Below are 23,332 nucleotides of genomic sequence, written 5' to 3'. Positions count from 1 at the left end.
AGCTTCTCTGTTTACCAGTGAGCCAAGCCTAATAGGTACAGACTGTTCTGTTGTGGATCCCCCGCTGCTTCCTTGATTGCAGCCAGTGGTTGCTTTGCAGCAGCCAATTAAAATCAAATACCATTCTCTCACATATTACCACCATTGTATTTACTTGTAGATCAATTCCCTTCAGCTGCGACATTATACATAATGAATGCAGAGGCTTTTGATGTGTTTGCCTGGTAGGAGATGCACATGCCACAGGAGGAGCCACTGAAGGGCCTGCTGTTCTTACCTTACTGTCATGTAATAGTGAATTGTAGGCTATGTTAAGTCTGGATGGTAATAACGTGGTATCTTGTAAATTAAACAATGATGTTTTTAAACAGTAACAATATATAATTAGGGGTTATAACCATAATTTAGTCTGACCTTTTAGTACATTTCTCTGCAAAACACAGTAATTTTTACACAATATCACACAAAATGGGTGAAACTACAATTAACCAATCAATGAACTGATTTTGGGAAAGACATACATGTGTGGCCCTTAATAGGAACAAGGTAAGGAATAAAACAGTGGTGAAGAAGTTTGTTTCTTTAGTAAAAGTGTATAGCTAAATTAATATTATGAAGGCAGAATGGCTCCTATCAAGATCATTTAACCATCCCCTATCACTCAAGGTGGAGCTAAGTTAACTACTTTATATGCAATAATTTTTTTATTAGATTCTTCACTGTGGTGATTTGCTGCATTATGGACACTGGGAAATTGTAGTGGGTGTTTTTTAAGAAAATGATCTTTAGGTTAATGGGCAATAGACACAATCGTTAGCTGCAACCCTTATTTGTTAAGATCATCTCATATGTTGTATATAAAATCTTAATCTGTAAAGTGACTGTAACTGTAAGATAAATGTACTGGAATAAACATTACAATATTAAGTATAAAGGAGCATACAATTAATATATTCAAAGTAAAGTACAAACACCTCAAAACTGTACTTCACTACGTTATTTGAGTAAATGTACATAGTGATTTTTCACCACTGGAATAAATGAATAAGCCATTATGAATGTAATGACTGACTTGATTTTGAGATGTACACTTAAGTACAAGTACTGCTATACAACATAGCAATAAAGCTTTAATGTTTACACAGTATGAAATATATTAAAAATACATATCCTATATGTTTTTGTAAGTGTCAGCTTTTAGAAAAGCAAGTTTATTTATAATGCAACTCGTCATATATGCAACTATTAGGTTCATCTTAGCTGTCTCTTTATGTCTAAGTTTTACTCCGTGTCTCTACTGTACAATAAATCGAAGAACAGTTCTTTCCCACATTTGAATCCACTTCACTGCAAGAAAGAAACTCATTAGTTAACTCCAGACTTAAGTTGAACATCTGTAAACACAATCCTACTGCTTCCTGCTCTCCATCATAATAACTTTATTATGTATTATTACTATTATCATGTACTGAAACCACATCCAGCAGGTCTCCTTCCATTGTGAATAAAGCTATCAGTACATCTTGGTCTCAGATAGTTACACCTCATCTCCTCAATACAGTTAAACATTAATCACATCAAGCTCAGGGTAATACATTTATAACTCAGGGCCTTCTGAGAACACCTCTCAGTGACATGTTTTGATCATTTACAGTGGGACCTTTGTGCTTCATATCTCGTGTAAATGTGAGATATGAAGACTGGAGCACTGTTTGTGCCAGGCTCAGCAGCACATAGAGCCCATGTAAAACCATGATTCAGTATATGTGTAGATTGTTGCTAATATGGAGCTCTGCACAAATGCCAACCCTCTGCTTCGCTGATGCATAAAAATGTGCAGGTTGTTTTTTTTTGGGCTGTTCAGCCATCTGAAATCCCCATTTCCAAGAATGATGTTGACAGAGTCTGTGTGGAAAATGAATATAAAATGTAATATAACAGCAAGGAATCAGGAGTTGTAAAATCCCATCTGTGTGTGTAAAGAAGCGTTCATTTCATCCTAATCCATGTTTGTAATCTGTGACAGAGCTTCTCCTCCAAATCCACCCTGGATAGCAACTGCGATTGGCTACATAATCAGCGGAGGTGCCAGTATCACAGATGCCGTCTCAACTAATTGCATGAAGGCACCGCAGTGCTTAAGGCGCAGGTGCTCATTCTCTTTGTGAAGTCACTTTGGCTTGGTTTACTTCCTTGTGTATCCTGGAACTTCTAAACAAAATTAGTTTTTAGTTTTTTCACATGGATTTCATTACAGTTGTTAACTGCAATGGAAGAAAACATGAACACAAAGGATGGATAAGTGTTAGAAAAGACCAAAAATAAGCACTTATCTAGCAAACTACTACTTTGTTTATTAGCAAAGCACAGTGAGAGCCAGCTGCTCTCTGGAATGTTGTTAAGATGCAGTTACAGCAGCCAAATGTGATTAAATAACCAAAACAAGCACTTCAATGCATTTTCACTCATACTACAGCAGACATTATCCAGTGTTAACCGCCTCAGCAAATGATATTTATTAAACTGACATGCTCAAAAAATGATTATTGCACCGTGTCTTTGGTTAAAATAATAATTTCTGCAAGATGTTAGTGTCAATTACAATTCTGCATTATTACCATTACATGAAAAACCGCTCTGACATGGAAAGGACCAGCATGAAAAGCACAAAAGTGGGCACTGCAGAAAAGAAGACAAATAGAAGAAAGCTGGAATTCTACAGCATAAGCCAAAACCATTTATTTGAAACAGAGCATTCTGAAGAAACCTTGCCACAGATCTTCCCCCACTGCCCTCCATCAGTGAAATCCCTGAGGACAAACTAGTGTACACATCTGGCTCTTGGCCATGTGCCCATGCCCGCACTTTCAACAAGCAGTCTGGGGTTTGGTTGCTGCCCGCACTCTTTGTGTACCCTCTTCCTGCTGTGAGCGCCAGGCCCCTGAGTCATGTTGGTGACGTCCGCTAACTCTCGCCTCTGGGACAGGGCGGTCACCATGTGCTCCAGTTTGGAGCGGATGGTGGAGTAGTGGTACTGGCGCTCCTGGGCCAGCCTGTGGAAGCAGTCCCTTAAGGTGCCGTCTGGAGCTACCTGGGTGGGCGAGGTCTGCCTGGGAGACGGGTTTGGCACTGTGCTTGTTGGTGCGATGAGGTCGGTGCGTTGTGTGAGCTGGAGGTCAGTCTGGGTGTCACTGTCCATTTCTGACCGGCTGGTCTGAGTGGAGGCGTGGCAGAAGAAGGTGACGGGGGTCACTGGCTCTTTCTCTGCTAGCTGATCTGCAGGGAAACGCTGAGTGGTGCTCCCAGCCAGGATCTCCTCCTGCATGTGCTGCTGCTCCGTCCAGTCCACACCTATGGTGGAGGAGTCGGACACTGGGTCGGTTTTACGACAATCTGGAGATGAGGATTCACATGAGGGCTGGACAGCTGAAGTTTGGGGCTTGCGGCTGGGTGTGCTGGTCAGGCACGCTGGCACCACAGGTCTCTCTCTGGCCAGGCGAGGGGAGGCGGTAACTGAGTGTTTGATCAGGAGATGCTCGTATATGCCACTGTTTCGGACACTCGGAGGTCCTCGAGTGTTTACAGGCAGAGACTGGGCGTAGAGGATGCGGAACTCCTCGTCAAATTTCTCCGTTATCTGACCGGAAAGCTCGATTAGGTTGCTGCTGTTTAGTTTGCCATCAGTCCAGTTGAACCTGCACAGGAACGGGATTTAACAACATGCGTGACTCAAAGTAAGCAGCTGCAATTATCCAAAGCCAGCATGAACAATGTATTACTATTATATAGCTACATAATAGCCAGCTAAGACATTTGAGTTTAGGTAAAATGGTTAGCAGGCTGTTACCTGTAGGAACCTGTAGCCACTCTGTTTCCATCAATCAGCATGAACCTTTCATGAACTTCCCCAGTAATCCTCGCTCCTGATCTCATGTAATACGTTGTACCAGTTATGGTTCGTACTCTCATTTGCTGTGCACATTAAAAAAAGAGAGAAAGAACAGGAGTTAGAGATAAGTGCAGCCCCGCCCGGTCATATCAAGTCTGACAGGACATATTTTAATTTGATGCCATCTGATGTTCGTAATGTGCACACAGAGCCACACCCAGCTTTACTGAACCAAGCACATACCCTGAGGTCATCCAGGTGAACCCCAACATTTCTGCACATACTGAGGAAAGCAGGAGCACACGATTGGTCGAGCAGGATGTAGACAGGGACTTTGCGGTGGGTGCATGCCTCCTGAAGGTCCTTAAAGATATCCAGGTCTGTCAGGGAGTCTGTAACTATGGCAATCACCTGCGGTGGAAAATTACAGAGGTAATATAATACAATTCCTTTTAGGGCTGCAGCCGTGCTCTCCCAGATGTAGCACATGATTGTGTTTTTTATTATTGTCAAATGCAGGGCCTTATTCAGACAGAGCTGTGAATCTCTGTCAGACACGCGCCCAGTAATGTGCGCGCTGATGAGCTTTCTATTGACTGTGGTCTGTTACCATGGCAATCGGCCGTAGCGCTTGGTCAGCAAACAACTTACTTTTATACAGGAGACAAGTAGGTGCACTGTAGGGATTGCCTCCATTTCGGTGAGCTTCGTTTTGCACCGAGATGTCTCTTTTTCACAAGGAGGAATGGAATTTCACATGCTGTGGTAAAGGTTGTGTGTGGAGGATTAGACACGGATGTTTACATATCTCAGATTTATTGCTTCAAACTGGTGTTATCCACATGCAGCTCTGTCAGTAGTTCCCCACCTTATTTGGGCGATAGTGTGTGGGAGCTTGTTTTCTAGGAAAAGATGCAATTTAAAATTTCACTAATATAGATGCATGGTGTATTATTATAGCCAGTGGCGGCGTTATACAATAAAGACCATGTGCAGCAAGCGGTTCAACATTACAAAAGGACAGAGGATCTAATGGTTAAACTCGGATGAAAATATTTTTCTAAAGGTTTCAGCTGGTTGACAGCACACTATGTATACACTACCACCTTTTAGCTATAAACCAGAGAGGAAATCCAGTATTTAAAGCACTCTAATGAAAGAGGGAACGCAAACTTTCATGGAGGAGAGCAAAGCAAGTCGAGCCACATCTGGCATGCAGGCCCTACACAGGCCTGAAGTGCTGCTGAAGCCGCACACTCCCCTTATGCTGGAATGTTTCTTTTCAAAACCCGAGGATGGACTGACAGCTCCCGTCAGGAACATCACCATGAATATTCATGCTCTGTTTTTTTTTTAATCCTTTTCGTCAGCGCTGTCTTTTGGATCAAGATTTCAAAAAGCTGAACTTCCAAATTTTAGACTGATCAAGGGAATTCCATGGGGACAATCTGGCACATGTTTCAAGGTACAAAGAAGATTTCCCCTCCAAAAATGTTTTAAGTGACAATATATGTATACACACACACACAGGCTTTTTTTTTTCTTTGGAATATGACAAGCAGCCAAAACAATAATCCTGTTTCAAGATGATATGACACAAATCCCAGCTGTCATGGTATCACCATGGCCCTTAGGCCTACAACATACTATATGAAACATGTAGTTATATTACAATGACAGTGAATAATGTGGAGCAGAAAATGCAAAAAAATATACCACAACTAGATATTATACAATATGTGCTTTGATGAATATCAAAATGAGAAATAAATACTGACAATCTGAGATACCAGATACACTGATTCTTTAAAGGAAATGATAGAATCAGATGCTAAATAATAAAGAATTATAAAAGGTAATTTACTCGCTGAACCAGTATGCAGCTGTGTTTTTAACAACCTTTCTACTTTCTTTGAGCATACCTCTCTGGCACTTTTAATCATACGCCTCGCAGCCTCCTTGCACCCATATATGCACTCCCCGTAGCTGGGCTGGAAGTGCGCCACGGCCCGCGTGACTCCTCGGTAGGAACCGGCGGTGAAGGCGGGCCAGCCGAGCTCCAGCAGTGGCGGCTCCACGTCCGACAGCTCGGGGAAATAGGTGAGAGAGCAGTCCAGGGAGCTGCCGAGAGACTCCTCCAGTGCCTGGTCCTCCCCGTGGAGGGACACACACCGCGGGGGCACGGCGGCGCTCCTGATCCGCTGGATCTCATCGTCCGACAGAAAGTTGGGGATTCTCTCTTTCCTGAGGAAGTCCAGGAAGTTGTCGTACCCTCCCGAGAGCAGCTCCTCCAGGGCCAGCCGGTGTCTCTCGTTGTACACCTCCTGCAGGTTCAGGTCATCGGCCCCGGTGTGTTTTGGACCCAACCGCAGAGGCGAGTCGTCCAGGAACTGCGACAGAGCCATTGTTGGATAGTTGTTCCCCCACCTTTTCCTCAAACGGACTCTGCCGCTCCTCAGGTGGCAGGTAACGTATCACCCACAGGAAGCCAAATTCGTATTTTGTTTTTTCCCTCCGTTCCTGTCCGTCATGGATCCGTATTGGCTGTCGGACGGTTGTCAAACCAGAATGGCGTCTCCGGGCTCGCCGAGTCAGACTGTCAGTCTAATGTAAAGCCGATTTCATTGGCTCATTTGGAGGCAAACAAGCCTCCTGTACGTCCCTCTGCTCTGCCCTGATCCAGTTTCACCGCAGAGAGCAGGGGAGAGCACAGAGCTCCCACTCTTACGCTTTCACCCGGTATCAAGGACGGTGTCAGTCCTTGGGACCAGTTTCCTCAATCTCAGTAAAATCAAAAACGAAACTAAACACCCGCAAGATTTCTTTAAAAACTCTTGCTTTCTGGCAAGGGTTTCTCTTTCACTTTAGAAGAAAATAAACATGTAGAAAGTGATGTCCCCCCCATCTGTCCAATATGCTGCTGGCAGTTAAGAGGAGCAGCGCGCTTCTGTTTTATGGTGTGGAGCATCTCACTAACTCTGAGCCCTGGTAAAATACACGAAGCCGGGAGCTCGTCAGGAGTTTTGTTTGTTTACAATACTAGAAAAAAACTGTTGCATAATGATTGTGGTTGGTGTTTATATTGTAAAATGTTGCCTACACTCAGGCACAGTAGGCCTAACCATGATGGATTTCAATGTGAACATGTAGGCGTATCACAAGAACAATAGCCTACAAGTCTTTGGGGAGTTATTTGAAAACAAAAATACTTGTGAGACTGTCACTGTCAGCTATGCCAATGTCACAAAAAAAGAGTTTAAATTTAACAGGTAATATCCGGTCCAGTTTACCACCTTTGTAAACCAAAGTGCGCGAGGTGCATACACAGCAGGTAACCATAGCAACATGATGGCCTATACTTCTTAACTTAATCTGAATTCAAACTACAAAAAATGGGTTTTGATTTGAACACTGGCCACCTTGTTTAACGATGGCACAAGTGCGTTACCACACGAGTTGTCCTGATACCTGAGAACAATGGATCCTGCCCGATCAAGAATTCACGCGATTGACACAAAAGCCTGGCACTTGAGGAGCGCTACAGACCATCTAACCCTGAAGAGTGCTCAAGATCTGTCAAGTGGATTTGGAACACCTGTCGTAGCCTTACTGTTGGCCACTCGCATCGAGTGTCCTTATAGCATCTAAACCCTTAGGCCTATCTGTAACATCTAGACGTCCAGAAAATTCAACGCACAGTAGCCTAAATCAACTGTAAACCTACAAACTTAAACAACCCAGCATGCCTTTTTAATTTAGAAGATTCTCAATTGAAAACGTTCTGTGCAATGTCTTGGGAACCTCTAATCTCACACGGATAATGTCAAATACAAATAGCCTTGGCCTATAGGGAAAGACAGACCTGCAAAAGAGGAGATAGTGCCAACAAAACCAGAGGAATCAGACAGACACTTACTCCCCGAGCTGCCCAACAGAGTGCAACCACTGTGCAGCAACAAAAATGCTAAAAAGTAAAAAGTCTTACATTGTATTGAGACATGACTGTTGGGATCCTGTCCTTCACTTGATCACATATCAGCGTAAGTGCACCGAATGTATTGCAAGAAAAGTTACATTTTTGTTATATTTGAGGCAGAGGTCGTTTAACTATTCCAGATCATGCACAACTACACGTCTCATACTCCTGTAAACCGGAACTATGGGCTAGCGTTTTTTGTTTTTTCTGTTGAGTGATTCATCTTCCTGATAGATCATCTTTGTTTCTCCTGACTGTATACAGCCACAGCTACAGGCAACGTCTGAATCCAGGACAAAGTGGGAGGTAGGTTTCCTAAATATCAGAGGCCTAGCCCTATATGTTCATACTTTACACCAGACATCGCGGGTGTTGCATTTACGTTGCATATGCTGTAGGCCTCCAGTTATTGTGTCCTTACCTGTTACACACAATAAAGTGTAGCCTTCACACTAAATCTGTCATATAATTATTTCTAAGGTTATATAATCCATAATACTCAGTGGTTTTAAAGTGACCTTATCTACTTAATGTTGTTTCTGTACTATTTCTACGGTATTCAATGCTATTTGACTAGCGGTTATGTTTTCTCAGTATCCTCCCAACGTACATAGTTATTCTCAGATTATATTTTTTTCTATCAGACCCTCATTCCAAACTGGTCTCTGTCTGCTTTGGGCCTCTGCACTTTTATCAGTGCGCTTTTACGCACAGAAGGCCAGCAAGGTCACGAGGGTCACAGCCATATAGCCCCTATTCTACACAATAAGACATAACTAACATTGGTAACGTGATGAAAGGAAAAATGTCTTCTTATGTTTAACTATAAAAATGGTCATGAACAACTAGGCTACATTTACTGTGCATCTGCGTAAATTGGTCTACCACTATTACGCGTGTGCGTAAGAGTCTATTTTAAGCCGGAAGTCTAATAGGTCTGTGCTTTAAATGACAATTCCCACAACGATTAATATTCATAGAGATTTTTTTTCTAATGACGGAGAGCCATCTACTGAAAAAACATGTGACCTAATTAAGAGGACCTTTTGGGTGATAAAGCTGACTGAAACGGCAGATCACTAAACTCCTGTGAAATCCCAAATGTACACAATACAATCCATCTGTTCAGCCTGCTCCGCGGCGCCATTGTAGCTATGTATAACCCAATCTGTTAGAGCTCTGCCTTACTCCTATAACGACATACCCAAATGTGCACTGGGCTCAGTATACGTACCCCCCCCCCCCCCCCTTCCCCCCCCCCCCCCCCCCCCCCTTCTACTCACTCATGCACGCATACATACACACACACACATCCCCATCTCATCCCCGCCCCTCTCCAAAATTTTAGATGAAAGGGCTTTTGGATTTTGGATGACGCTCCGAATCACGTGTTCATAGGAAATACACTCGCTATAATTTTTTTGGAGCTGCCTCGTCCTGCACCGCCGACCATAGTTGTTTTGCCGTCTCCATACAGTGTGGCAGAGGGGTGGATAGGTAATGTAATGTAATGTACCTTGCCGTGGTCACTGACGGGTTCACGCCAGTTCACCGGGTTCACTTGAGGAGAGCTCCCACCCCCTGCTCGCCTCCTCTTCTTGTTAAAACGCAACGATCGGAGCTAATCCAATATTATTCATTTATATATTAATGTCGGATTCCATTTTTCCCCACCGACTGTTGAGGTAAGGACACATCTACTCTTCCAAAACGCGAATGCTTCGCATTATTGGCGAGGTGCGATCTCCAAAGTTGTTTACTGAAATTATGCCTCGCTATTGAATATTGAATTTTCATCTGCTGTTGTAGTCAAGGCAGTTTATATGAAGTCGCCAATGTATAAAATGGCGACAGTAGGTGGAGGAGGGGGGTGGAGGATTTTTGGGAATATTCATAAGGTTATATAGAGTGCCAGATCGCCTTTGGCAATAGGCTCCGAGGCAGTGTGTTGCCCCACAGCTTTGTGAATGGAGTGAAACGGGTTAACTCGTCAGTTTGTTACAGTTACAACGGATCCTCCGTCTGGCTTAATTTGCGCTCCTTCTCGCGCTATACAATGTGGCGTATCTGCTTATTTTATTGCACAACGCGCTGTATTTCCCCACTGTGTGCTGTGAGCGTGAGTGCTTTTAGTTGTGAAAGACTTCTGAACACAGTGCTATAGCAGGCTTATCGACTGGTATAAGAAGCCTCCGAGTGCATAGATGTTCAAACTGCACGCCAAGTATCAATTTTCATCTATTGATCGCTCACTCTCTACACATTTCTTCCTCTAGCCTGAGCAGAAAGGTAGGCCTTTATGTCTATGCACAGGACTCTTTTTCTTTCATTTCCTCCTCTTCCTCCTGCCAACATGTGCTGCTGCCCTACTCTCACACACACATACACACACACACACATACTGAAACATATACAGTAGGCTACAGAAACAAGAGCTGCTCATTTGAGGAGCACAAAGATATTTTGCAAACTGGATTAACAGTGAGGCATTGTATTAAACATATCAGTTCCTCTATGGTCACATTTTCTATCTGTACATAAATATTGACCGAGCTTTGAATGCCATGTGTATCCCTCTGCCTTTAGGGGAGGGACCTCTGTGCTGACTAATGTTGCCTCTGTGGATCATGTGTGGGCCCATAACACAAGAGACAACCCCATATTATTAAAGCAGCCAGCTAGACGGGCATGAATCATCGTCAATTTTTGGAATGTATTTTAATTATTTAACCGTGTAAGCTTGTTACATATAATGTAGGTCATAGAAATGACTGCGCAACACTTAAGCCATTGAGGTTTTCCTGAGAGAGTAGGTGTACGGAGAGTCACTCCAAGTGTGGAGCAGAGTCCAGTCTCCAGTGGATATTACTGCACTGCAATAGTTAATTTTCAGGCGTTTGTGATGACCGGCTAAACAAAGGTAAATGAGCTCTCGCTGTGCGGATTGGGTTCAGCTTGGCCCAGTGAGTCTAGTGTGTGGAGGTTTTCACTCCAGTAGGACGCTTACACTGGGGGAATGTCAATTCCCTTTGTGGATCCCTGGGAACGGTCTTCCATCTCCCTTCTCTGAACTGCTCTAATGAGGCCAGGCATATTGCCTTTCATCCCTCACTCCCTGCAATTAGGCACAGCTCACAGTTTTGGTTATGGCCACAGCGGAGTGTTTGTATACACAGATACAATGTAGTGGGCCAGGACTGCCCACTCCCCCTCCGCAGAGCAGCAGCGTCTCTGCACATGCCACCCTTCATATACCTGGAAAACGGTACTTTTGAGGATTTAGTGTTCTGTTTTCTAACAGCAGTCACTGTAGATGTTATGTTTGTGTGTGCCTCCCACAGCTCAAAATGAATCCCCTGCCAGAGAATACAGAGGAAGGTCATATGGTCATGATTTGCAGATTTAGCTGACATGGAGTGTATAACATTCCTTGAGTTCAGAGAAGAAAATCTAACTAAACTATCTAATGCCAACCAGATCTATTTTCCAGCCATTTTTATACAAACAAGCATTCATGATAGCAGCATACCTCATGATCCTCACAGAAAATTCTCAGAACCACAACGCAGAGCCCTATTTTTCCCACCGGAAAGCACAGCAGTTCTATACAGGTTCACTTTTATTTGGGTCTTTCGTCCTTTTTGGTATTGCTTTTGTCATCGGACCAATGCCGTATCGAAGCCCAGACCGCTGAAAAGCCTCACTAAAACAGCATGTTTGCACAGTTCCAACCAAAAGAAACGCCTGTGCGCTGACGGGGGGAAAACCTTGGGGCTAGTGGGGAAAGAGCCCCTGCCACTTTCTCTGTCCCATGCAAGAAAGGTTTGGTCAGCAGGAGCTGGCATTTGCCAGGCTTTGGCAGTTAGAGGAGGCTATGATGTCAGCCATTTTAGGATGGACAGTACAATGTGCGGTACGCCGCCATCTTTCTTCTTTTTCTACTTAAGTTGCCAAATGAATGCCTGTAGTCTTGGCTACAGAACTAAAGAAGTTATTCATCAAAAGTGATGTAAAAAGATGCATGACTCAGATTTTTTTCTCTGTGCACCATGGTTTATTTGTCCGTCATTCATCTGGGCCACAGATAGAAGGGTTCGGAGAACAATGTAAGATTTCATCAGTGATCGCTCACCCTAACACAAAACAGGACCACGCAACAAAGATGCTCAGATGGGCAGAGTGCAGTAGGTATGTACTGTACTGCCACAGTCTCCGAGCCTCTGCAGTGATTTAGCAAGACAATAACACTGACAGGAGGTCAGTTGCAGCGTGTACGGCTGCGATATTTCTTTCATCAATATCTATCATAAACAGAAGAACAGTGGAGCTGGGATTTATGTGTTGCTACAACCTGATTGAGAAAGAAAGACCAAAGTCGTTGTTGCGGACCTCACCCAAAGTTATTTGAAAGAGACTTGAACCATGAATGGACTTTTCAAAGATGGCTGGCGGGGCATGTGGATTAAGTTTGTCCTGCACCGGATGCAGTCCAGGGAATTCAGTGTGTATGTCTGAGTGTGTGTGTGTGTCACGAGGTCGGTGGGTGTGGGCGAGTGACTCCACTGTGTGTGTGTGTGCGTGTGTGTGTGTGTGGTGGGCAAAGGGAAGACAGAGGTTGCCATGGCGATGTTAACACATGAGTGGCACCACCGACCGGTCTCCCAGTGGACGAGGCTGCAGTCGTGGAGGTGAGGGGGGGGTGAGGAGGAGGAGGAGGACGAGATGGCTGACAACACCTGCATCTTACACATTCAGACACTAATACGCACACAAACACACCCATGTAGAAAAAAGAAGAGCCCGCCGTGGAGATTGAGACAACACACTGAAGCCACAGCCCGTCCTCAGCTGGACAGGCGGTCAAGACTGGGTGGACCCACGTGCTGTATTATCACAGTGCTAAGGACCCTGATGACTCTGAATTGTTTTTCAGCACACGTAACACTGGAGCCCGACACTTATTCATGCTGGCATGCGTACAGAGCCATTCACGCACAAAGATGTCCCAAAACTGAAACCCGTCCACCCTTGCTGTCAATAAACCCCCCACATTAACCCACACTGGTAGCATGATGGACACAGGAGACACACAGGAAACAGAACAATCGCAATTTGACAGTCAGCCGTCTAAAGGCTCCAAGTGCTGGATCACGTTTCCCTTATAAATGAGGCGCCATTGTTCCCAATCTCTTCTCTGTGCAAGACAGTAATTGCTCTCTGTCTCTGGCTTATATTTGGGTGTCCAGCTGATCCACTCACATGACGTTAATCTATTTAATGGACATTTGGCAGAAAATGTTCCTGCTAAACAGATTTTTCGATCATTCAAATGTATCTGTCAGGAGTTCCCCCTCTCTGCCCCAACCCCCAGCGGATGGCAGGTCATTTTTTGGCAGATTTTTGAAGCAGAATCTCAAGACAGCCGCTGGATCACTGTCATAGCAAATTACATGCAGAATAAATATTGTCATACGTGAGAGAATTTATGCCGGATTTTTTTTGTTTGTTTCTTAGCTTTTGTACGACTGTCGCGTCAAGAGACTCCTTGCCAGTTATTCAGTTCAAAGAGAAAGATTTTCAGAACGGTGCAGGTGCTAAATGTCGCGGAGGTGAGGAGGGAGTGTGTGAGGAGTGTGTGTGGAGATGTGTGCCTACAAGGTGTCAGCGGGGAGGAATATTGAAACTGCAGAGCCTGTCATCATCATCAGTCATCCTCTCACTTCACTCCCAAATGTCTGAGTTTTGTCTTCCTTTGTCCTTCTCCCTCGTCCAGCCTTCACATTCTCATTCATGTGACAGGCAGCGCAACAAAATCACCAATCTCTGTTTGTTAATGTCAACTGTAGGTGACCCGACAATCTGGGAGTGTCTGAATCAGTGGACTGTTTTGAATTAAATTTTAATGTTTTGCAACCACTTTGCAGCCTCGCCTCCCTTTCCGCTGGTAGCAGCTCGCTGTGGATTGGGCATGTTTTTCGTGTTGTAATATTGTAATTACTGCAGCAGTTTATGAGGTGATGAAAGGGAATACATGCTGCTTTCTTTCAATGGGTTTGCTGAAATGGGAGCAGCACACGCTGTTTGCCATGTAAAGTATGGAGAATATAATTAAATATTAATGAGATGTAAATATAATATTGTAATGGAAATAACAGTGTAAGAGCACATAAGGGAGGCCCTCCTGTAAATCTTAAAGCTGCTATTAAATCAAGCGGAACGTATAAACCCCATCAGAATTCAAACCTAGCCTAATCCCATTTGTTTTGAAACGCTTGTTTTTTGAAAAGTTAAATGGTTCAAACGTGGTTTTAGTTCGGCGAACAAGGCCCCTCTGCTTACGCTGAGCGTGGGTGTTCAGAAAGGACGTCTGAGAGCTCTGCCACTTTCCCTCACTTCAGATACGATTCCCCTGGTCCGCTGAGATGAAAAGAGTTTCCTCCCCCCTGTGCCACAGAGCCAGTGCCAGTGCGAGGACATACGGCACACTGGGGGGACAGTGATCGTCTGAGGGTTTTCTACCTTGCTGCTGAAACACGAGGCCTGGCTTTTCAGAGGGAACCATTCAATGGCTCCCTGTCTGGGAAGCCCTTGTCTTGTGTCTGATCGCACGTCTTGCTCACCAGATAAAGCAGCCCATTCTTTTGATAGGTGACCTGATTCTTTATGTAACCTTTGTCAACTTTTGGCTTGTCTTGGGTTTTCTCATGCAGGAAGTAGAGTGTTTTTCTGAGGAGGGGAGCATCTGTACTAGGCCGGCGTCTTTTTCATCACAGACCGGCATCCCCTCTGAGTGCTACTACACCAGACCAAGCCCACCGCCGCGACCAAGTTACCTTCTCCATCACTGTCTTTTCTGAAACATCCTGGCATGCAGTGTGCTGTCTGTGGCACAAACAAAATGAATCACTACAGCACAGCTAAACTAAGCCAAATTTGATTCTGAAAGTTCTATAGCATAGTGTCATCGCTCACACAGAGGTTGCAGATGTGCATGACTACATCCCCCTGTTGCATGAAAGCTGACTTCTAAATCCCTCATTCAGTGGCACAAACTCAATGAACGCCATGTCCTCACCAGGGGTTAATCGAGTGTGCCGTCAGAGGATATCATGACCTCTCTGGCGGCAAAACATACAGCACACGCCTGCGTCTGGATGCAGTGAACCGGGATTACTGCATAAGATGCTGGTGACCTAGTTTTTTTTTGTTGTTTGTTTGTTTTGTTTTGTTTTGGAGAGGGGTGGTGTCTGTCCGAAAGCCGTCAGTAGAAATGGGGGAAAAAAAGGTAGTTACAAGGAGGACGTTACAGTCTGTCTGGGATCAGTGTGTACTGTTGAGCAGTCATTTGAGGGTTTTAATTCTGGAACAGGTTCATCTTTTATTTACCATCCAGCCGGCCATGGTGAACATGCACGTGGATGCAGTAAAATGAAAGTCTGTGAAAGTGCTTTTCCCCGTGTACAAACGCAGCATGACAAAAAGAAAATCTGTTGAAAGTAGGTGAAATTGTTTTCTTTGTAGCTAACAAAATGCAGTATGTTGAGGTATGCTTGACAGTATAGTGGTCGAATTTGTGCAGCTGATGTTCTTTCCAGAAGGAAAAGCTTGTTGGAGAAACTAAAGCCTGAGATATATGGATAGATGATGATAGGATGAGACTAGTTTTCAGCAGCATATCACACATCAATGCTTTCCCAGTCTCAGCTGTGTGTGCGTGTCAGTGTCTGTGTGTGTGTGTGTGTGTCAAAAGTTCATGCAGAGGGCAGAGGGTGCAGAGCTGCATTTACGCTGATATTTTTCTCTCATCGTTTGTTTTGCTTGTTTTGTACTTTCCAGTGTTAAAATAACTATAAAAACCAGCTGTATCCCTAATGAAAGACTGGCGGGAGCGTGTCCATTGTCTTGTCCTACAAACTGTGGTAAATATTTGTGGCTTTGTGAGAGAACAGAGGTATGTTTCACTTCATAATGCACAGAAGAAAGCGGAGAAATGTTGAAGACTGCAGAGACAATCCGTATCTATCCTCACGCCTGGAGTGTCATAGGAAGGGAAAGCTTGTGGATGTGGTGTGCTAATGGATTTGTGCACCCAGTGATCTGTGTATTGTGTTTGTTTGCATGCATCCGACGTCATGCTGCTTGTTGAACACATGTAGGATGAGATGGTTTGAGCCTGCAGCTTGTGAATGGCTTCAAATGTGTTTGTAGTAACCTTCTCCGACCTTATGAGAATGTTTCAGTGCTGTTGTTGGCTGACTGCTGGGACACACACAAACACATTAGTCACTTGATTTCTCCCCTTGACACTACATTATACCAGGAAGGTACACTGTAACGTCCAATGTAAAACATATGGCTCACATCCCAGTGTAGCAGTGAAATGCTCATCCTCACCAGCAAAGCCATTCAACCTTCATAGGTCTGCTTTACAAAATCAAACCAAAAAGGAACAGCACGACAGAGCGTGAGATACATTTTTAACATGTCAAATAAAAAAGGTCCCTATTTCCCCTTTAAAGTGTCACATAATTTAAAATGATAATATCTATACTTACAAGACAGCTTTACAAAATATTGTCTGCAAACACAAACCGGTGTGCATATTTTTGCATATTTGTGATCGCTGCAGACAATGTGAAACAGCTGGTAAGGTTAGATGCATCCAGCACTATCAATTCGGAGTGGTGAAGTGTATCCCACTCAATAGGTATAAAATCCCCAAGGTAGTCTGTGGATGATATTTTTGTACTAATATTACACTTTCCTGGAGGGACACAGGTGGCATCTGGCATCTGGCAACAAATATCCTTACACTGATTCAACACTGCACATCCCATTTATGTGATATTATTCTTTAGCTTTAGTCTTAGTACCAACCAGCATTTTTATTACATGTTTTGTTAAAAGTTAGCACACATGCCCTCAATAATTAGGAGAGCCATGCCTATGGCCACAGTGAAGAAAAACAACAATTATCATAAAGATTAGACATTTCTGGCTCTGTTGGCTCTGTGAAATAAAAAGTGACAGCTAGACAAAAGCCTGTAAATCTAAGTAAATAACCAGAATACTGACAGGTGTGTGTGTGTGTGTGTGTGTGTGTGTGTGTGTGTGTGTGTGTGTGTGTGTGGTGGTTTACTAATGAAAAGCCTTTTTCTTTGCAGATTTGCTTGATGTATTTAATGAAAAATATGTTTCAACATTTAGGAAATGTAATTTTTTTATTTTGTTCATGAACTCTGATGCCAGTTTTAAAATAATGTGTCTTGTGAGCGAGATCCTCTTTTTGTACAGTAATTTAATGTAACCTTCATTTTTGATTATGAGCACAATGCAAAAGGCTTTTTTAAAAGAAAAGACCTAGACCAACTAACTAACATGAATTGCTGATAAATACCACCTACACTTTTCACACTGTATTTCCACCTACACTTATTACCCTGTGTGGGGCTATTAGCTTCCTCTACATCCTGTACTATAATATTTCATGCTAAAAGATTTCATATGTTTTTAATTTTTTCAAAGCAAAGACTATACATCTACTATCCCTTTACGACAGTTTCTCATTTCATTTCATTTTGATGATGTTCAGGTGCCATACTGCCATTTCCTTTTCTATAATCACTAAATTAGTCACAGGTCCCTCTTTTTTTTTTTTTCCTCACAGGTTCCCTGGGAGTTGTTAAATGTGTCCATGTGACAAGAGTCCTAATGTGGCAGAGGGCATGAAGCAACACTGTGATATCATAGTGGCTGGTCCATGACACTAAACTCCATTCAACCCTCTCCACTCTCCATCCGCCCTCTGTTTTCATCATACCGGACAAGCAATCACTCACTCTCCCATCTCCACAAAGCTGCACAATGGCCAGCAAGAGGAAATCCACTGTACCCTGCATGATACCATCCAAATCCAAACACGTGCGTGAGGAAATCATACTGGGCTCCCTACCAGAACTCCTACCAACAATCCCAGAAGATAGCATACTCAGCATCTCTGGAGAACTGTCTGGCCATTTCTCTCACAGCTCCTCCAAATCCGAAAGTGGTATTGAGATGCAGAAAGGAGGTACATACAGCTGTCCAAAGTGCCGTTTTGAGTCCAGAGATCTAAACTACTTTTTGGATCACATGCACAACTGCCACTTAGACTTCAGAGCGCAGCCCACCTTCTACTGCCTGAACTGTGGAGTGTCAGTCGTCCGCTTTGAGGCTCTGGCTCTGCATAATGCTAAAGCCCACCCTAAGATAATGGAGGGCTTGGTCACTGCCTCCCTAACTGTCAACAAGAGGGATGGAGTAACAACAGTGGAGCAAAGCCTCTTCACAGACAGCGGAGAAGACCACAGAGAATCTGGGATCTCCCTCACCAAAACACCGATTGCAAAGATGATGAAAGCCAAGGGGGAGCACAAAAAGATTGTGGTTTCTCACACCGTGGAGGTACGGAAGATAGATACTGGGAAGGACGTAGACCCCAGCATACTGACAAATGTGCCTGAACTCCAAAACGGGGCTCTCAGTGTTTCTGGCGCCCCAGCTATGCCGAGGACCACTGTCACTCATTTGATTACAACAACAGTGTCCAACCAAGTCTTTCACCAGCACACTCCCTCCCTTTACTCTCCCCCTTCCTCCGATTCCAATAAAGACCTTCCAAAGGTGATGATCCCTCTCAGCAGCATCCCCACCTATGATGCCGCCATGGACACCAGCAGCTTTCTCAAGACATCCTTTGGCAAGTTCCCCTACCCGACCAAAGCCGAACTCTGCTACCTAACAGTGGTCTCAGAGTTCCCCGAAGAGCAGATCAAACTGTGGTTTACTGCCCAAAGGCTCAAGCAGGGCATAAGCTGGTCTCCTGAAGAGATCGAAGAGGCCAGAAGGAAGATGTTCAACACCGTGTTCCAGGGTGGAGCGCCTCAAAAGCAACCCGCTACACAACGGCAGGTCAATCACATTGTATCCCACCACACTGTCACTGCCCATTCAGGCTCAAAAGGACCAAACGTTCAGATGGCCAAAGTTCCCTACGGCAGTATAAAAACCAGGCCTGTCGGCGTCATGACCACACAGGGCAGCATGTCAACCAACCCCCATGTCACTAGGGTCTCGTATTCTACTCCAATCGTCCCCCCAAAGTTTCCATCCGCAGTCAGAGCAACAAAGGTACTGGCAAAGAATGCTCAGCCCACTGTGGAGCCGGACAAGAGCAATGGTTTCGGCCTGGACATGGCTGGAAGCAGCGGTTGTGTCAGTAGCACCAGCAGCAGTCGAAGCAGCAGTAGCAGCAGTAGTTGCAGTAGTAGCAGCAGCATCAGCAGCTATTCCAGCAGTAGTAATGGTGGTGAGACTGTCACCAGAAAACCGGTGCCTAACAGCAGCCCGACCAACAGTATCAACAGCATTGCCACTTGCTCTACCAACATTAGCAATAATGATGAGCACTGTGTTGGTGACACCAACGGGAAACCAAATGTCAAAAGCAACAGTTCACCAATTGGATTGGAAGGTTCAGTACCAAGTACCAAGAGTCAAGTGATCATCGATAACACCAGCAAATCCAACATCACCTGTAACAATCATAACAGTGGCATCATCAGTCCACAAGAGCAGGCCCATGCCGCAAAGCCCGACGACGAACGCAACAACTACACCCACAAGACCAACAACAGCAGTATTAGCAACGAATACCCCAGCACTACCTGTAATGACAGCGTCCCTAACCTGAACCATGCCAGCAAATCCCCAACTGAAAGCACCAGCACTACTGTCATTACAAAAAGCAGCTCATCTATTTTAGATGAGCGTAAAGGCAACAAGGACTTTCCCATCAAAGGCATGTCAATCTTACAGCAGCTCATTAAGGAGGAGGATCTGTTTGCCAGGGACAGAAGCTGCCCAGAGCTGAAAGTTGACCCCATGAAGATCAACTTCAAGAGGCTGAAGATGAACGAACCAGAGACTACATCTGAGATTGTACATCAAGAACATAAGTCTGAAATAGCCGAGGTGTCTGCTTCTCAGCCGTCTTTCTCACCCCCCCGAGGCAACAAGACCCCCCAGCAGCTGCACATCCTCCGACAGGTTTTCTCCAATACCCGCTGGCCCAGCAGTCAGCAGTACGAGGACTTAAGCGTCCAGACGGGCCTTCCCAAGTCAGAGGTGGTGCGCTGGTTCAGTGACAGCCGGTACAGCCACAAGAATGGGCAGTTGAAGTGGCTGGAGACCTATCAACGACCGCCCGCAGACTCGGAGGAAGCGAGGGGCCACGAAGACACTGAAGCCGAGTCACTGAAGGACTCTCCAGTGGCCAAAAAGAAACTTGTTGAGCAAGACATGAACAAGCACCTTGAAGGAGAAGCAGGACTGAACTCAGGGCAGCGGGTTGTGTGGCCGGATTCATACTCGCCACTGCTGGGTCTGATGGGGTCCGAGGGGAGCGGCGAGCGTGGCCGAGCTGAGGAGTCAGCGCAGATGGGAGTGCAGGATCCCTGGTCAGAGAGAGCAGAGGACCACCAGCAGCCAGTGGCCAGTCAGTCACTCATTGAACAACAGACTGATGCCAATCAGGCCAGGTACTTCAGTCATAATGCTTGAATTACAAAGTGTGAAAAAAAGCTCCTAAAGTAAGATACACTTCTTATTCAGAGTGCCTTGTGATATTTTACAAGCTTAGTGCTATTTACCAATCAAGAAAACAAAACCAATGAAAGCCAGGTAGAATGATGAAAGCATGACAGCTTGTTGTTTGTTGTCGTTGCTGCATGATGTACAGTAAAAAGGAGGCAGGAGAAGTGTGTACAGGTACTCATGCTGAGTAGCTTATTCAGGCAATCAAAGGTCTGTGTTTAAGAAGCTATTTTTAGATAAGTAGGAGTCTGGGCCATTGAATTATAGATTGAGAGCGCATGCTAATATATGTGAATAAATCATGAGAATTGTCTTTGGTGAGATGGATTTCCAAGAGGCAAGTTAACCTGTACACAGGCATCTTTTTACAGTCCCCCCCCCCCCCCAACAAGAACCTCACTTGTACTATAGTAATACAGCAGGACCTTTCCAATCACATCTTCACAATTTGTGCATGTTGTGTTTGCCTGTTCATGTTTGTGTGTTGCTGATAGGGATCGCCTGAGGATGGAGTTGCTGGAGGTGTGATGAAGCAGGCCCAATCTCGCCAGAGGAACATGATGTTTAAAGGCTGGCTTGCTCCCCTGGCCGTGGTCTAAAAAGAGTGTTCATAATGACAGCAGATGTGATTGTAGCTGGACCGTTGGACTCTGACTGTAACTGTGAATACCCCCCACCCTTCCTCCTCCTCCTTCTCCTCCTCCTTGTCCGCCTCCTCCTCTTCCATCTGCCATCACTTCCTGCCATCGTCAAAAGAAAGAACTTCTCACCTTTGAGTCCTGTGATGTTTAAGCCTTTCATGCTTCTTTGTGGTTGTGTGGGGAGGGTGCACAATGAGGTCAGTACGAGGGATCAAAGAAAAGAAAGAGAAAAGACGCACACTGACTGGAAAACTGACTTGAATGAGCGAAGATAGGATAGGATAGGGCCGAGAGATATTGTTTTGGGGTCAGAGGGAGAAATATATATATATGATTGAAACTGCACTATAAAAGAGGGTTTGTACTGACTGGACAAACAAAAGATGTGTCAAGGAAATGTTATTGTTGGCTTTGTGATATTTTTTACTTTTTTAGCAACCAGTACTTCAGCACTGCCTTGAATTTTACTTTTTCCGTTATTTGGTTTTTCAATTCTATTTACTCCTCTATAGTCACTGTAAGTCCAGATGCAATCAAACATGGTTTATTAAGATCTGTATAAATGTTGGTGATCACTTTGCAGTTCAGCTACACGCAAGAGACTATATACAATGCACTAATGAAGACAGCAATGCTAAAAATCACACTGCCCCACAGTAAAGGTATTGACAGCTCCGTCAAGATCAATACACTACACTGCCCTGCAAACTGAACAGAGAGAAGCCTGTCACGCTAACGTTGCCTTACTCAGCTCTGTCCATGTGTTTATATGACCTGTTTGTCCATCACCTTGCTTTCCAGCTACTGTGCTGTCCTGAAAAAATTAAAAATAGAAAATACATGCCAGTGCATCGATGGTCACTGTTCGTCTATATCTGTGAAAAAAAAAATCTTGTGCTGCTTTCTGTACACTTGGAGATGTTTAACTTTAAGCTGTAATTGTATCAAATATTGTTACTGGCAAAATGTTGTTTAAAGCAAAATTATCAATTTGATCCCTAGACACTGACAGAGTGAGATATTGTGCTAGCTAGAGAGCCAAATGAGGAGATCTTTGCTCTCCTCTGAATTTTCTTGTGTTTATATAAACATACAGTCACTACATGAATCCTATTAAGCTGCATCTTTGTCAAGCTGCTAATAGCTAAGAACGGTGCTATACCATCCAAAGTGAAATTGGAGGTTGATCTCCTACCAGCAGTGTATGCACTTGTGTCGAATGTTACAAATTTATTTTGGTTTGAGATAAATGGAATCTGGACTTACGGTGTTATGATCACTTAAAAACTTTTATGAAATAGTCTGATCATAAAGCACTGTTGTATCATCCTTTCTACACTTCTGAATCTTTACAGAATAAACTGAATACTCACCAAGCAGTAACGTCTAATTATTTGCTCAGTACCCTTACACCAGAAGTGAATATGAATTCTACCAATGATACCAGTCAAATTATTCAGTGGGATGAAGTTAACAATGAATGCGCTGGGATTGGAGAAATGCATACAGCCTCACCTGCTGGAGAGCAGCTGACAATACAGTTTGTGCTGAGATCTGGATTACAAGTTTTCATGGCAGGCAATCATAGCAAAATAGATTATTTTGCCTGCAAGGTGTAATGGGGTGTACTTACTCTTACGGTATGAATGCAAATGGTGACCAGAGCTTCTCTATTAAATGACTGATGTGCAATGAGGGCGAAGAAAAGGGGCACAGGCCTGCCAGATGTTGCCAGAGAAAATAAATCCTTGAGAAGGGCACAAGGGAAGACTCGAGGAACAATACGCAACAGGAATGTACCAGGTTGTAGCGAATCCAGTCACACCATGGTTGCTTTTCCAACAAGAACGGAATTTGTTTTAATTTTTAAGAGATTAGATTTAGACAGTTTTTGGAACTGTTGATTTGTCTTTACCTTTTGTTAAACCTCGCATGTAAGGTGCCACAGGCTGTGAATTTTCAGAGAAAGTCAAAGCTTGTCTTGCGATTAGAGAAGATCAAATGTGTTTGAAGCAAATGTGATGACGCAGAAACTCTGGTAAGACCTCCACCATGGCTGCCAATCCAAAACCAACAGGCAGCTGTGCTACTTGTACTTTGGGGCCACTGCTCAGGGAGCAAGGCTTTTTTTTTTTTTGAAACTGAGAAAAACAAGCCATCAGAATTTCCTAAAAATGTTCGGAGAATAAACAA

The 23,332-nt window shown here is 44.2% G+C and overlaps 2 protein-coding genes across 3 annotated transcripts; one reads left to right on the top strand and one right to left on the bottom strand.

Annotated features, from left to right (window-relative positions):
- Positions 1–2,334: 2,334 nt before the first annotated feature.
- Positions 2,335–6,783, bottom strand: fam83d (family with sequence similarity 83 member D). The gene is made up of 4 exons (XM_046075609.1): positions 5,812–6,783; positions 4,133–4,300; positions 3,848–3,972; positions 2,335–3,695 (listed from the first exon to the last, which is right to left on the bottom strand). Exons 1-4 carry the CDS (start codon positions 6,292–6,294, stop codon positions 2,822–2,824), a joined length of 1,650 nt encoding a protein of 549 aa, XP_045931565.1. The 5' UTR covers positions 6,295–6,783; the 3' UTR covers positions 2,335–2,821.
- Positions 5,943–22,518, top strand: zhx3a (zinc fingers and homeoboxes 3a). 2 transcript variants are annotated; one of them, XM_046075608.1, is made up of 4 exons: positions 5,943–6,355; positions 8,130–8,171; positions 17,533–20,443; positions 20,993–22,518. In XM_046075608.1, the coding sequence occupies exons 3-4, from the start codon at positions 17,730–17,732 to the stop codon at positions 21,024–21,026; spliced, it is 2,748 nt and encodes a 915-aa protein (XP_045931564.1). In that variant the 5' UTR covers positions 5,943–6,355; positions 8,130–8,171; positions 17,533–17,729; the 3' UTR covers positions 21,027–22,518. The 2 variants fall into 2 exon arrangements, with proteins under 2 accessions (XP_045931564.1, XP_045931563.1); XM_046075607.1 differs by lacking the exons at positions 5,943–6,355; positions 8,130–8,171 and adding an exon at positions 9,283–9,550.
- Positions 22,519–23,332: the final 814 nt, after the last annotated feature.

This window comes from Micropterus dolomieu, linkage group LG18 (genome assembly GCF_021292245.1).
Source record: "Micropterus dolomieu isolate WLL.071019.BEF.003 ecotype Adirondacks linkage group LG18, ASM2129224v1, whole genome shotgun sequence".
Lineage (NCBI taxonomy): Eukaryota > Metazoa > Chordata > Actinopteri > Centrarchiformes > Centrarchidae > Micropterus > Micropterus dolomieu.
The sequence above is the reverse complement of the archived record's forward strand: the minus strand, read 5'-3'. Positions and strand labels throughout refer to the sequence as shown.

Excerpts from the sequence above, each read along its gene's own strand:
- fam83d (XM_046075609.1), bottom strand. The coding sequence starts at position 6,294 with ATGGCTCTGTCGCAGTTCCTGGACGACTCGCCTCTGCGGTTGGGTCCA. Across the intron at positions 4,301-5,811 it reads TGATTAAAAGTGCCAGAGAG|GTGATTGCCATAGTTACAGA; the intron begins GTATGCTCAAAG and ends TTTCCACCGCAG. Across the intron at positions 3,696-3,847 it reads GTGGCTACAGGTTCCTACAG|GTTCAACTGGACTGATGGCA; the intron begins GTAACAGCCTGC and ends GTTCCTGTGCAG.
- zhx3a (XM_046075608.1), top strand. The coding sequence starts at position 17,730 with ATGGCCAGCAAGAGGAAATCCACTGTACCCTGCATGATACCATCCAAA. Across the intron at positions 20,444-20,992 it reads ACTGATGCCAATCAGGCCAG|GGATCGCCTGAGGATGGAGT; the intron begins GTACTTCAGTCA and ends TGTTGCTGATAG.